The sequence below is a fragment of the Phascolarctos cinereus genome, unplaced genomic scaffold (assembly GCF_003287225.1).
Source record: "Phascolarctos cinereus isolate Bilbo 61053 unplaced genomic scaffold, phaCin_HiC Scaffold_2;HRSCAF=192, whole genome shotgun sequence".
NCBI lineage: Eukaryota > Metazoa > Chordata > Mammalia > Diprotodontia > Phascolarctidae > Phascolarctos > Phascolarctos cinereus.
In genome coordinates, this window is record NW_027555625.1 from 351,995,021 (window position 1) to 352,009,426 (window position 14,406).

The 14,406-nt window shown below is 40.8% G+C and overlaps 1 protein-coding gene across 1 annotated transcript in view; it reads left to right on the plus strand.

Annotated features, from left to right (window-relative positions):
• Positions 1-14,406, plus strand: part of LOC110211654 (protein AHNAK2-like) — a 72,663-nt gene that overhangs the window by 57,947 nt on the left and 310 nt on the right. The window contains exons 3-6 of the mRNA XM_078149187.1: positions 3,385-3,443; positions 3,909-4,007; positions 7,396-7,485; positions 12,160-12,301. Of these exons, the coding sequence (XP_078005313.1) occupies positions 3,385-3,443; positions 3,909-4,007; positions 7,396-7,485; positions 12,160-12,301 (390 nt within the window). The remainder of the gene's footprint in view (positions 1-3,384; positions 3,444-3,908; positions 4,008-7,395; positions 7,486-12,159; positions 12,302-14,406) is intronic.

Below are 14,406 nucleotides of genomic sequence, written 5' to 3' on the forward strand. Positions count from 1 at the left end.
AGTTGGCTTGAACGATCTCCTAAGGTCTAGATCTACATTTAGTTCAATTCTACAAGTGTTTATTAGTCAATCAACCAACTAGCATTTACATACCAAGAACTGCTCTCAGTGCTGAGGATATAGAGAAAGGCAAAAACATAGTCCCTGCCTTCAAGGAGCTTACAGTCTAATGGGGGATCCAACATAGAAACAACTATGTACAAACAAGTTACTGGATAAATTAGAGACAACCGTTATTGAGATTGAGGAGGACTGGAAAGGCTTCTTGCAAGAAGGTGAGATTTTGGCTGGGACTTTAAGGAAAGTCAGGCATTGTGCTAAGCCCTGGAGATACAAAGACAAAAAAGAAACAGTTTCTGTTCTCTAGGAACTATGTGCCTGGCACAAAGTAGGCCTTTAGGGAATGCTCATTGCTTGAGTAACATAGCCTACTTCTAGCATATGATACAATATTTATATGAGGAAAAAAATACAATGTATAAAATAATAAAAAATAATTTAAGAGGGTGAAGCTAGCCATAAGTGGAGGGATCAGGGAAGGCCTTGTGTAGCAGGTGGCACCTGTGCTGTATTTTGGAGGCAATGGGAAATTCTACGAGTAGAGGGGAGGAGGGAATGTGTCCCAGACATGGGAAACTTCCTGTGCAAATGTGTGGAGATGAGAGATGGAATCTTAGGATCCCATGATGAGGTTTAGGGACCTGGTCTGCAAAGGTAATAATAATTAATAATAATAATAATAATAGCAGCTAGCATTTATATAGTGCCTACTGTGTGTCAGGTACTGTATTAAGTGTTTTAGAAATATTATCTCATTTTAACCTTCCAACAGCACCAGGAGCTAGCTGCTATTATTATCCTTATTTTACACTTGGGGGAAGAAATTGAGAATGGGGAGTAAGCATTTATTGAGCACATACTGTGTCAGTCATTAAATATTTATTAATTACCTACAATGTGCTAAGCACTGAGCTAAGCACTTTACAAATATTGTCTTATCTGATCCTCACACAACCCTGTGATGAGGGAAACTGAGGCAGGGAGAGGTTAGGTGACTTGTCCAAGATCACGCAGCTGATAAATGTCTAAAGCCAAATTAGAATTTTGGTCATCATGCCTCTAAGTCCAATGTTCTATCCACTGTGCTATCTAGTGGCTGTGAGGAAGAAGGGGGTGTTCCTGTAGCCAGCATCTGCTCATATTTTGGGGTATCAGGACATAAATTTGGGGTTGCTTTTATGTGGGAAGGAGGATCAGTGGTAGTACATAAGATTATTACAGGTCTTAACATTCTTCAAAGTGGTGCGCATTTAGGGTTAGGGATTTTAATGAAGGAATTTTAAGGCACTATCCTATTAAAGCTAACAATTTAAATAAAGCTAATCATGGTCATTCAAAACAGAGCTACAAGCAGACTCCTAGTGACTGCCATGCTTTATACACTGTTTGTGGGAGTCTGCCCAAGTTTGGCTGCAGTGGATGGTACCTCTCTCCACCATGCTTACCCTCCTGTGTAAATATTTTCACCATGGAACACATTCTCCCATGAGCAAAGGGAGGGAATGTGGGTATAATGTTCAGATGTTCTAATAGCTCATGCGTTAATCTTTGCCTTGTAACAAGAGTGACGTGTTTTCTGAAGAAGCTTTCCCTTTGAAAACTATCTGTCCTATTAAATTCTACCACCTTAGCAAAGCTGGAGGCTGCCTGTCTTGGGCAGTACAGGGAACTCTTTTTCTTTTTCTTCTTTTTTTTCTTTTTCTTTTTTATGTTTTTTTCCCACATGCTTTTGAGTTGAAAATTTTTAATAATTCATTAGATATCTTTTTTCTTCTTTTTAATTTTTTTATGTTTTTTTCCATATGCTTTTGAGTTGAAAATTTTTAATAATTCTTTAGATATCTTTTTTCTTTTTTTTTCTTTTTTTGTGTTTTTTCCCCATATGTTTTTGAGTTGAAAATTTTTAATAATTCTTTAGATACCTTTTTTCTTCTTTTTTTATTTTTTTATGTTTTTTTTCCATATGCTTTTGAGTTGAAAATTTTTAATAATTCTTTAGACAGTACAGGGAACTCTTGGAGGGTGGTCTGGATGGCCCTTGTGGTCCTCTCTGGTGAAGCACTCGGGGGCTCAGGTATTTAGGGAGCATATCAATGGCGAACAGATTTTGTCTTCTTGGCTCAGGGTTTCTATATGAGCCTGAAAATGAGGCAGTTATGGAACTGATTCCATCCTGTCAGCCTGTAGTAGGATGACTCCGGACCTTAGGAACAGAGGAAAGGATTTGAGAAGGGTTCGGTGGCTTGTTGTTTATCCTTCCTTCTTGAAGAGGACCAATGACATCAGGAGGGTGATGTCTTGACTTGCAAGTGAATTGGATTTAAGTGAGGCAGGGCTGGGCAAAGTCATCAGCATCACTCTCTCCTCCAGACTCATCAGAGTCCACTGGCAAGACATAAATCAAGATGACTGGTGATGCAGTGGGAGACCTTCACCTTTTTAAGCTAAGGTCTTCCCAAATCTCAATTTGTCTGAGGCAATACCCATTCAGCAGATAAAGGCTAGGCATTGTTCTCCATCCTTTGTTGGATCATTTAAAAGGGGCTGGATTTAAAGGTAGCCAGATGGTGTAGCAAGAGTGTGAATGTGACTGCTAGAGGGAGGAAAACCTGAATTGGAATTTTTTTTTTTTAGGCAATTGGGGTTAAGTGAGTTGCCCAGGGTCACACAGCTAGTAAGTGTCAAGTGTTTGGTCTGAGGCCTGATTTGAACTCAGGTCCATCCTGACTGCAGGGCCGGTGCTCTATCCACTGAACCATCTAGCTGCCCACTGAATTGGTATCTTGCCTGAGATACTTACTAGCTGTGTGACCTTGGGAAAGTCATTTACCCTTGCTCAGTCTCAAATATATCATCTGTAAAATGGAGATAATAATACATCTACTTTATAGGGTTGTTGTGAGGATCAAATGAAATAATGTATGTGTATAAATAAACATAATATAAACATTAGCTATTATCATTCTCCCATCCCACCCTCCTTCCCTTATCTCCACATATCTTTGAGAATCAGACTGGCAGCTCCTGGAGAACAGGGTCCAAGTGTTCTGGGGCTCCTAAGAGCATAATAATAACAATAACAATAACAATAACAACCACCATTTTGGTTTGCAAATCATTTATTTATATACCACTTTGGGATATAAATGTTCACAAATCATTGTACACATATTATCTCATTTGATCACACTTAATAAATGTTTGCTGAATGGCTGAATGAATGAACAAGTCAATGAACATCTGGCCCTGGCTCCTGGCCCAAGGCTGAGTACTCCCTGGGTGACTGACCAGCTCATTATCACCAACTCCCTTCTCTGGTTGCAGTTTCTGGCAGGCAGCTGAGACCAGATGATCCTGATGCAGAAACAGAAGAAGACAACTCTGTAAGTGAAGTCTGGGTAGCCTTGGAATCCCTAGAAATCCACTGGTGTGCCTGGATCCCCTGATGCTGTGCTCTGCCTCCCTTCCAGAGGAGAAGGGCCAGGAGCTCCATATTGCCTCTAACTTGGAATGTGGTGGGAGGTGGGGATGGGGAGGAGGGAAGCAGGCAGTCTGAGGGAAGGGGGAGGTGGTGGGGAGAGAAAGAACTCTGAACTAGGTATTGGGGGACCTGGGTTCTATCCCAGCCCACTCACTAACTTTCTTTAAGACCCTGGGTAAATCACGTTTGCCCCTATTTCCTTCTGTGCAAAATGTAAAATGTTCACAGAGCTGTGGTGAGGAAAGTATTTTATAAATCTTAACATGCTTTAGAAACAAGCCCTTTGTAACTTCCTCTTTAGGAAGTATTCTGCTTAGGGGGAGGGGAGGCTCAGGCCAACACCCCTTTTTTTCTCTTCTTCTTGCAGGTGAATGAAGTACCTATTGATGAAATTATCCGTCCTAGGCCTCAGGGCTCCTCACCAGTCTATGAGTACTCCATTGACGAAGGGCACTTCAGCAAAGGGGTAAGACTTGCCTTTAGTCAATTCAATTTCACAAGGTTTTATTAAGCCCCTGCTAAGTGCCAGGTGCTGTGCCAGGCTCTGTGGATATGAAGACAATAATGAAGTAGTCTCAGCCTTCAAGGAACTTATACTGGGGGATGCAATCCATAGACAATTTGTCTGCCTCCCGTGGAGTGATGCTCCACTCCCCTTCACCCCTGACAGAGGGAATGCTTTGTGCCAATCGTCCCTGTAGACAGAACAAAATAGGTAGTGATAGGCTCTGTCAATTAATAGGGGTTTCTGACTAAATGAAAGGTAACTTTTGTTTCAACCCCCTCCAATCATTTTAGGAGATGCAGCAGAATGGAGTGGAGAGAGATATAGTCTAGGAGTAAGGAAATAGAGATTCATTTGTCTGTGAAATCACAGGACTCCACCCCACACCCCATCCCTGAGCATGAATGCCTTCTACTTCTCTTTCTCATGTACTCCTGTCTGTTACTGACTTACTGTATAACCTTAGGCAAACCTTTGCCTACTCTGAGCTTCAGGGTTATTTGTAAGATGAAAGGGCTGTAGCAGGTGATCACTAAAGTGTCTTCCACCTCTATGTGCTGAGGGTCATACTGATGGTGAAGGGTGGAGGGCCACGTCACTGGTTGAGCTTGTAGAGTTTCAGTGCAATGGCTGGAGTTGAGTCTGGCCTGGGCCAGACCTCCATCTCAGACCCAAGTCTCAGGGCACAAAACAGCTTTGATCTATGTCTTCAGAGACTTAAAAGTCACTGGGATTCTCTGTAAATACAATCAAGACATATGTGGAAGGGAAATTGGCAGGGGGCGAGGGAGAGGTGGAGGAAGGGGAAGAAGAGGATGGAGAAGAACTAGCCAGCCAGTCATCCCAGCTGATATCAGGTCTTCCCAACAGCCTGAAACTGTACCAGGCTGTTGCTGTCACAACAATGGTTTTGGACTGCGGAAGGGAGTGGAAGCTTTTATGTTTGAGCCCATCTTCTCCCTCTAAAACCCGTGGTTCTCTGAGTCAGGAAGAAGCCTGTACTCCTGGGGTGGTAGGAAGATCCAATTATGGCTCTGGTGGGGACCGTCTCACTACCCCATCCTTGGCCCAGTCCACATAAAGACATTCATAAGTTCGGGTATAGCCAGTGGAGGGCAACCAAAATTAGGGTGGGCAGGAGACTATAATAATGATGCTAGCTAACATTTATTCAGCATTTACTATATGCCAGGCACTGAGCTAAGCACTTTAAATTATTATTTCATTTGATCCTCACAACCATCTTGAGAAGTAGGTTCTATTATGATTCTCACTTTACAGATGAGGTTAAATGATTTGCCCAGGGTCACACAGCTAGTAAGTATCTGAGGCTGGATTTGAACTCAGGTCTTCCTGACAGTATGTACTGTGCCACTATGAGAGAAGATTCCTAAACAGAGTGAGACATGCGTGCTTGTCTCTCCCTGCCCTGATGATCTTAGGCTCCGTGTTGGGAAATCAAAATATCCCAGTGACTGAGGGGGAAGGAGAGAGTAGTAGGGCTCCTATGTCCTGCTATGCTATTTGGCCCCTGAAGACAGGTTATCCAGCTAGAGCAGAAGAATTAATCTGGCTTTGATTCTTACTAGCCTTTCCCTTCCCTTTTTCCTAGTAACCATCAGACCAGGGTCCTAAAGGAAAGGAAGCAGCCTCATAGCACCATGGACAGCGGGAGTCTGTATAATGCTTTTTGGGATCTTCAGTGGAGGGCTTTGTGGGATGGACTATGATTATAGAAAATACCCTATGGAATGGGCAGCTAGGTGGATCAGTGGATAGAGCTCCGGCCTTAAAGTCAGGAGGTCCTGAGTTCAAATCCGGTCTCAGACACACAACACACAACACATACAAGCAGTGTGACCCTGGGCAAGTCACTTAACCCCACTTGCCAAGCAAAGCAAGACAAAAGAAGACAACCCTGTGGGGAAGTAACCCAAACAAGACTGTCCCAACCAACACCATTTGACCACAGTGTTAATACATTATTACTAAATATGGCTGTGAAGTTTTGAAACTCTTACTGTGACATTGCTCAGCTGATCCCTCATTGTTCCTCTGTTCCTGACTGCCCCAATAACACTGTTTCTCTTAACATCTTGATTCTGAAGACCTAATGGAATGAGGAAAGCAGATAAGACAATAACATAAATTATAATATAACATATATTATAATCAGCAATAATATACATATATGCATATATACATATATACATGTATATACACACACATACACACACACACACACACACACCACACACACACACACACACACACACACATATATGTAACTGTAACAACCATAAAGGGCAACCAAACTCAGGGCAATTGCAATGGACAATGCTGATGCCATGTTAACCAAGTCAAGGCATACAACCTTCCTTTCTGTTAACAATGGGTAAGAACAACCAAACAAGAAAGAGATAGTATTATCAGACACATTAATCTCCTTTAATTTATTAAGCCATTACCCAGTCATCGGACATACAACTTGTTTGCAGATTTTCATTATTGTAAATAAAAAAAATTATTAATAGTTTTACATAGGTGGACCCTATCCACACTTTTAATCATAGGGCCCTATATTTAGAGGCCATTGAGTCCAATCCTCCCATTTTACAGATGAGAAAACTAAAAACCAGAGAGGTTAAGTGATTTGTCTAGGGTCACACCTCTAGTAAGTATCTAGGCTGACACTTAACACTCTTCCTTCTCCCAAGTCCAGTACTTTATCCACTACACCTAATTGCCTTCTTATGCTGTCTTATTGTCCCAGGAAATCTGAGGGAGTATTGATAAATTGGAGAATGAAATACTCTTATGCTATAAGAGATGATGAAGGGGATGGTTTCAAAGAAACCTGGAAAGACTTACATGAACTGATGCAGAATAAAATGAGCAGTACCAGAACAATTTATACAGTGACAACAATATTGTAGAGATAAACTGCTTTAAAAGAATTAGGAACTTTATCAGTGTAATCACCAACCACAATTCCAGAGGACCAATAATGAAACATTTTACCCACCTCTTGATGGAGAGGTGAAGCATTCAGAGGGCAGAATGAGACATATATTTTGTATATAGTCACTGCCGACATTTGTTTTTCTTGACCATATATGTTTGTAACAAGGGTTTTGTTTTTCTTTCATTCTCAATTGGGGGTAAAAAGGCAGATTTTTGCTGAATGAAAAAATATAAAAACATTTTAAAAAGAAAAAAATTCCATATCATCCCCAGTTTAAAATGCTATGGCAGTCCTGGCTAGAAGCTGAACTCTCTGCTCCAGGGGAACCTTTCCTCATTTTTTGTTTAAGATCAGTAGGTAACTGAATTATTTCTCCCTTTGTAGGAAGATACCCAAACTGGGCGGTTGTCCTCAGGAAGACGAAAATCCCGGTGGAAACGTGACTCAGGGGAATCCCAAAGGAGTCAATCTGAGGTGTGTACCACAGAGAAACCAGGGAGCTTGTTGATAGTGTAAATGGAAACACCTGTCACTAGACTGCACAGGGCCAGCAGAGAAATGGCTTCAATGAACTCTAATTTCTTCATAGGATCATAGGACCATAGGATTTAAAATATTGTGGACTATAAGCTTTCCAAGAACATATAATGTCCTTGAGGGCAAGGGCTATTTTCCATTTTTGTCTTATGTCCTTAAGCATAGTGCCTTGTAAATCTTCCCTTTTTTTTGCATCTGTGATTTCATTGGTATAAGAAATTCCTGGTCAGGAACTTTCTGCAACTTAGTCTCAGACAATTGCTTGGGACCAGTGAGAGGTTAAGTGACTTGCCCAGGATTGCACAGTCAAGATGTGTCAGAGCTGAGACTTGAAACCAGGTCTTCACAACTCTAAGGGGACCTCTCTATCCCTTGCCTCTTAGCTTGCACGTAGTAGGCACTTAATAAATACTTGTTAAATTGAATTGGATGGGACCTTAGAACACAGACCACAGAATGTCAGAGCACAGAAAGACCTGAGAAAACAGTTACATAATTGATCAGTATACCAAGTCCTACTCCAATGTGTCGTCACGTTGAGGAAATGACCCTGGATTTTTTGCATTTTGCAAGTATTTGCAAAAAGGCCACCAGGAAAATAACTGCCACATTTACACCAATACCTGCTTCGGAGGATGAAAAGAGAGAGATTTTATCTTAAACTTGATGATATCCTGTAAGTTATATCAACATGTGCCTTGATGGTGTTGTTGTCCTCCATTTGTTTTACTCATGTCTGACTCTTTGTGACCCCATTTGGAGTTTTCTTGGCAAAAATACTGGCGTAGTTTTCCATTTGCTTCTCCAGATAATTTTACAGATGAGGAAACTGAGGCCAATAGGGTTAAGTGACTTGCCCAGGGTCACAGAGCTAGTAAGTGTCTGAGGCCAGATTTGAATTCAGAAAGATGAATCTTCCTGACTTCAGGCCTGGCTCTCTATCCACTGTGCCTCCTAGCTGCCCCACATGTACCTTGATACTCACCTATAAAGATGGAATCAGGTGAAGATAATGGGAAATATATTGGGAAAAAGTGGATAAAGAATGAAAAATGAGAAAGGCTACAGGTAGGTTAAATAGGAGCCTCATATCCATACATCATAGTTTTTTTGAGAAAAGATTTGTTAAACACTGGACATGGCAAGCACCAGATGGCATTATAAAAATAAAATTATGTTGGAACAGTCAAGAAACCACTTGCTACTGATGTAGGAGACAGCTGATGGCACAGTGGATAGACCACTAGGCCTGAAGTCAGGAAGACCTGAGTTCAAATCTAGCCTCAGACTAGGCTGTGTGACCCTGGGCAAGTCACTTAACCTTTGTTTGCCTCCATCTTCTCAACTGTAAAATTAGAATAATAATAATACCTACTTCTTAGGGTTGTTGTGAAAATCAAATGAGATAATAATTTTAAAGGATATAACACAGGGCCTAGCACAGAGTATGCGCTCTATAAATGTTAGTTATTATTTTTATTACCAACTTGTTAGGACAAAGATCAAAATTAGCATAAAGCTGGACAAAAGAATACAAATGGGAAAAAAATATGGTATGTAGGTGGAACAACTCAAGCCTGACCTATTCAATCAAGACATTAAAAAATGGGAAACAGAGAGAAGAAAGGACAGAGATATAGACTACAATAATTTCGTATAGACATTGCCCAGTGTAAATCAATTGCCATAACAAGGAGACCAAGGGAGTCTAAAAACTACTTCAGTCAGCAAACACTTGACTTATTTGCCAAGCAAAGATATGGGAGGCAAGAAAAACTCCAATTTAGAATATAAACATATAGTCTTTTGGTGACAGCTGATAGATGACTGTGAGCCATATCATCACATGAAATGGAGAAGAACAGTAGAAGAGAAAACCAGTTTAAAGAAAATTTGGTGAGAGAACCAAATGGGCAAAGTCATTTGTAAGGCATTGAAGGATAAAAATGAAAGGATGACAAATAGAAGAAAATAGAAAAGATCTGTATAAAAAAAGTAACTTTTTTTTTTTTACCATCAAGGAGAGTAGAGCTGGCATACTTGGATTCCAATATCAAAGTCCCAGTTGTCCTTAGAAAGAAGGCAGAGATGGTACTAAAGAGAATGGAGATAGAAAAAGTAGTCATATCTGACCAACTGTATTTAGAGGAGATCTCTGTTGGAGGCAGCATATTTGTGAGAGTATTGAGGCATCTACTCAAGATATCTGAAAAAGGGGAAGATATCAAAGATGAATGAAAAAAAATTCAAACCTTATGAATACTGGAAAAAGGTAACAGAGAAAATCAACATCTACTGACCTACATACCTAATTTCCCATCTATATAAAATTTTGTGAGAATAATTTATGTACATATTGAGGGCATTCTTTCGTTTTTTGGCTAGGCAATGGGGTTAAGTGACTTGCCCAGCGTCACACAGCTAGTAAGTGTTATGTGCCTGAGGCTGGATTTGAACTCAGCTCCTCCTGAATCCACGGCTGGTGCTCTATCCACTGCACCACCTAGGTGCCCGAGGGCATTCTTGATGAGAATATTAGTAGGTAACAGTCAGGCTTTCACAAGCAATATTCCACAGTGGACTCCATCTGTACGTTATACTGGAAGATGTAGAGAATACAAGATACCGTTGTGTTTATTATTTGTTGCTTATAAAAAAGCACTTGATTTGGTAAAGCAAAACATTGGCATGAAGGCTCTTTTTCAACAAGGTTCACTTCATCAATACAGCAAAATTTTCTAAGACTTCTTGAAAGATTTAACAACAGAGATAATCTTTCTTATTAATATCAGATGAGGCATAAAATAGATGTGTTTCCCAAAGATGTTTGCCTCTGTGATGGAGGAGATTCAGTGAAGAATCTAAATCAAAAAGAAATTCTTTATGGATGGTGAAGTCTTCCATGTGCTCCTGTTACATGCTGGTTTTCATCAAGCCTTGAAACACCGCCAAACATCTACATATACATGCTGATATAGTTAGATGGACATATATCAGCATGTATATGTATGTCGTTCGGTCGTTTTTCAGTATCCAACTCTTTGTGACCCCATTTGGGGTTTTCTTGGCAAAGATACTGGAGTGGTTTGCCATGTCCTTCTCCAGCTCATCTTACAGATGAGGAAAATGAGACAAACAGGGTTAAGTGACTTGCCCAGGGTCACACAGCTAGTAAGCTAATAAGGCCAGATTTGAACAGGAAGATGTGTCTTCCTGACTTTAGGCCTGACACGCTATCTGACACTGTACCACCTAGCAGCATGTACATGTATATGTACATATATGTACATATATATTACATATACTTATACATGCATACTGCTAGTATATATGTGTAATATGACCGGTATGCATACATGTATGATTATATATGTATGATACATACACATATACACACACACACACACATATACCTTGAATAGATAGCACTAATGTATGAAATGACTGTAGAACTAAAAAAGGAAGAAGAGTGCTCTAGATTCACCATGTCAAACTCTCTGTGTGGTCTGAGCCAGATTAAAATGTAGTTGGGAAATGTTTAGGCAGGAATGAGGGCTGTAGGAAACCTCCAAATCGGTGAGCTCACAGAGTTTTTGAGTATCTGAGTCTAAGCTGGGTGACAGACTGCAGAAGAAAGTGGATATATGGGGGGCTTGGGGTCAGAAAGACCCCCAAGTTCTACCTCTACCACTAGCTACATGGCTATGATGGGCATGTCCTAACCTCTCTGTGTACCAAAGAAGTCTAAGGCTATAAAGTACAGGAGAAATGCTAATGGTCCCTGGTGGAGAGAGTTCTTTACACTTAGGAAATCACAGGCCTTGACATTTCTTCCTGCCTCCCAGAGTGCTAGGTACTGGAATTAGAAAGTTGAGAAACTGTATAGTCTCTGCCCTTAAGCATGAGATTGAAGAAGAGCTTAAAGGAACCTTAGAATATAGCTTATAGAATTTCAAAGCTGGAAGGGATTGTTGTATTCTAAATCTAGCATTCTTTGCAATGCAACTAAAAGTTTGAAATCTGCATTATGTTTCCATCAGAATATTCTTTGAAGTTTAGTGCCTTTTGTAGCTGTTGACCTGGCTCCATAGAACCACAGAATCTCCAGTTTGGAAGGGACTACAGATGGCTCTGGTCCAACAGGAATGAATAATCCCCATATGCCCCACTCTCCCACCCCTCCAGAAGCAGCCATCCCAGCCTCTACTTGAAGACTTCCAGGCAGAGGGAACTCATGACCAAAAATAGAATGAGCTGCTTATCAAGGCAGCGAGCTCCCTGGTGCTGGCGTCTTCAAGTGGAGGCAAGGGAATCACTTTGAGGAGATTATAGAAGGGATTCCTACCCATGTACTGGTTGGACTCGATGACCTTTCAACTCAGATTCTGAGGTCTGGGGAAACCAGGCTGACAGGATCCTGAAAAAAGACAGCATGGTTTTGGATCTCTGCTAGATCATGTAGGCTCGTGAAAGGATGGGTTTGGGGCAAAACAGAGTCTAGCCTGAAACTCTGACGCTGTGTCTCCCCTTAGTTTAATTTGGTCTCTGTCGATGTCATGTTAACTAGGGTTAGCCTCAGAGATCTGTCTGCTTCTGTCTTGATTTGTGCAGGAACCAATGGAGGTCACTCTGCAGACAGAGGTGGAGGCTGGAGCCAGGGGCTACAGCATCACTGGTGGTGGGAAGGAGGGAATCTTTGTCAAGCAAGTCTTGAAGGACTCCTCTGCCGCCAAGCTGTTCAGCATGAGAGAAGGTACCATCCTGTGGTATGGGCTGGGGGAAAGTGTGGGGTGGTGGTGGAAGGAAGAAAAAGTCTCATTATAAAGTCACCATCTTCAGCCCTGACCTCTGTCCTTAGCTCCAGACTTACATCTCCACCTGCCTACTGGTCATTTCCACCTAAATATCTCTGCCTCTTTCTACTTTCCCTGACCCATGTCATTAGTCAAACTCATTACAAAGGCAGTATAGTGTACTGAAAATTGAATGATGAATTTGGGTGTCAGAGGATTTGGATGGGGTCCTGGTGCTAACATGATCATGTGACCTTGGGTAGGTCACTTCTCCCAGGGCCCCAGTTTTCTCATATATGTTCCCTATGAAAGAAGAGCCATCTCCAGTTGTGCTGATCTATATCTTGCCACTGGACCGAGATGGTTTCAGAGAAAAAAGTGAGTCTGGTGACTTTGCATAGCCCTCCCTCACTTAAATCCAATTCAGTCATGTCATCACCTCCCTGATGTCATGGTCCTCTTCAAGACAACAACAACAACCTATGAAAGACAGCCCTGGGTCTTAAAATTTGCTTTCCATAGATCCCAGCCCCACTCTGAAGCCTATGGTAGAAGGAGAGGGGACTTAGCTTTTTCAAAGATATCTTTGCACAGTAGGTGCTTAATAAATGTTTTTTGAGTTGGCCCCAGGGCTTCCACCTCTCACTACTTTCTAGTCTTTCTTTGATCTCTAACCTCCAACCTGAGATCCGAGCTCCATGACCTTCCCTACCTCTAAGCCTGCTTTGCTTTCCTGGGCTCAAGGATCTGTGGTCAGCCTGACTCGTGCTCTTTACCAATGCCACTATAACTAGATGCCCCAACCTGGAATCTGCTGCTCTTCCCCCTTATCGTACATTACCCCCACATTCCAGACACAACTTCATTTTATTGTGTTTTTTTTTTCATGAAGAGGAAAACAATATATCGATTGAGAAATAATACACTAGCAGAAAGTGTATGTAAAACTACTCCTTCCTAACTAGACTGAATGGTACTTACTTTTTTTTTTTGGCTAGGCAATGGGGTTAAGTGACTTGCCCAGGGTCACACAGCTAGTAAGTGTTATGTGTCTGAGGGCAGATTTGAACTCAGCTTCTCCTGAATCCGGGGCTGGTGCTCTATCTACTGCACCACCTAGCTGCCCCAATAGTACTTACTTTCTAAGTTATTCTATGAAGCTAAAAGTCTCCAGACCTAGCTCAGCCAATCATTACCCTTTCTAGTCATAGAACAAACATGTGACTCTTTCATACCCAAGGTAAGAATGACATCTCTCCTGCCAACACAGCCTAATAATAGTCTAAGATTTATTTACCCGAACACTTGGGATTGAGCTCATTGGTCCATTCTACAATTCCAGAAGCCTTCTCAGCCTGGTTAATCAGGAAGCTTCCTAATGGCATGTGAGCTTGGAGATATTCTACCCATATTACTATGTGATATCTGCTGTCTGTCTACAAGGATAGGGGATGAAAAAGAATTTTTTAAAAGGTTTTAAATTTATTTTAAACTTAAGCACAAAATAAGAAAAGAAAAAAGAATATTGCCATGTACATAGAAGAACATAAGAGAGGATTTCAAATAAAGCAATAAATTTCTATTTCAAGAAAACCTATATAATGAATACTACACAGTTTTCAAAGCTGTTCAGCTGTTTTTTGCTTCCTTATAGGTTTTCTTTTGTTCTCTGCTGTGCAATTTTTACTTTATTCCCCTCAGAAGGCTACAATTAAGCATGTATATATATATATAGTATATGTATATATATATATAGAGTATATGTATATATATATATAGAGCATATATATATATAGATGTATATACCCCCCTGCATATACATATATACATATACATACACATATGTCATACATATACTTGGATATCTATAAACATGCACATATATACATTCATACACATATATGTAAGACCATACTATGCTTATGTCTCTTTGTTATCTGTTTCTCTGAAGGTGGATAGCATATTCTTTCATAAGTACAAGTCTTCCCATGTTTTTCTAAATCAATCAGCTCATCATTTCCTACACCACAATATTCCAACCCGATCCCATTCTATTTGAGAGATT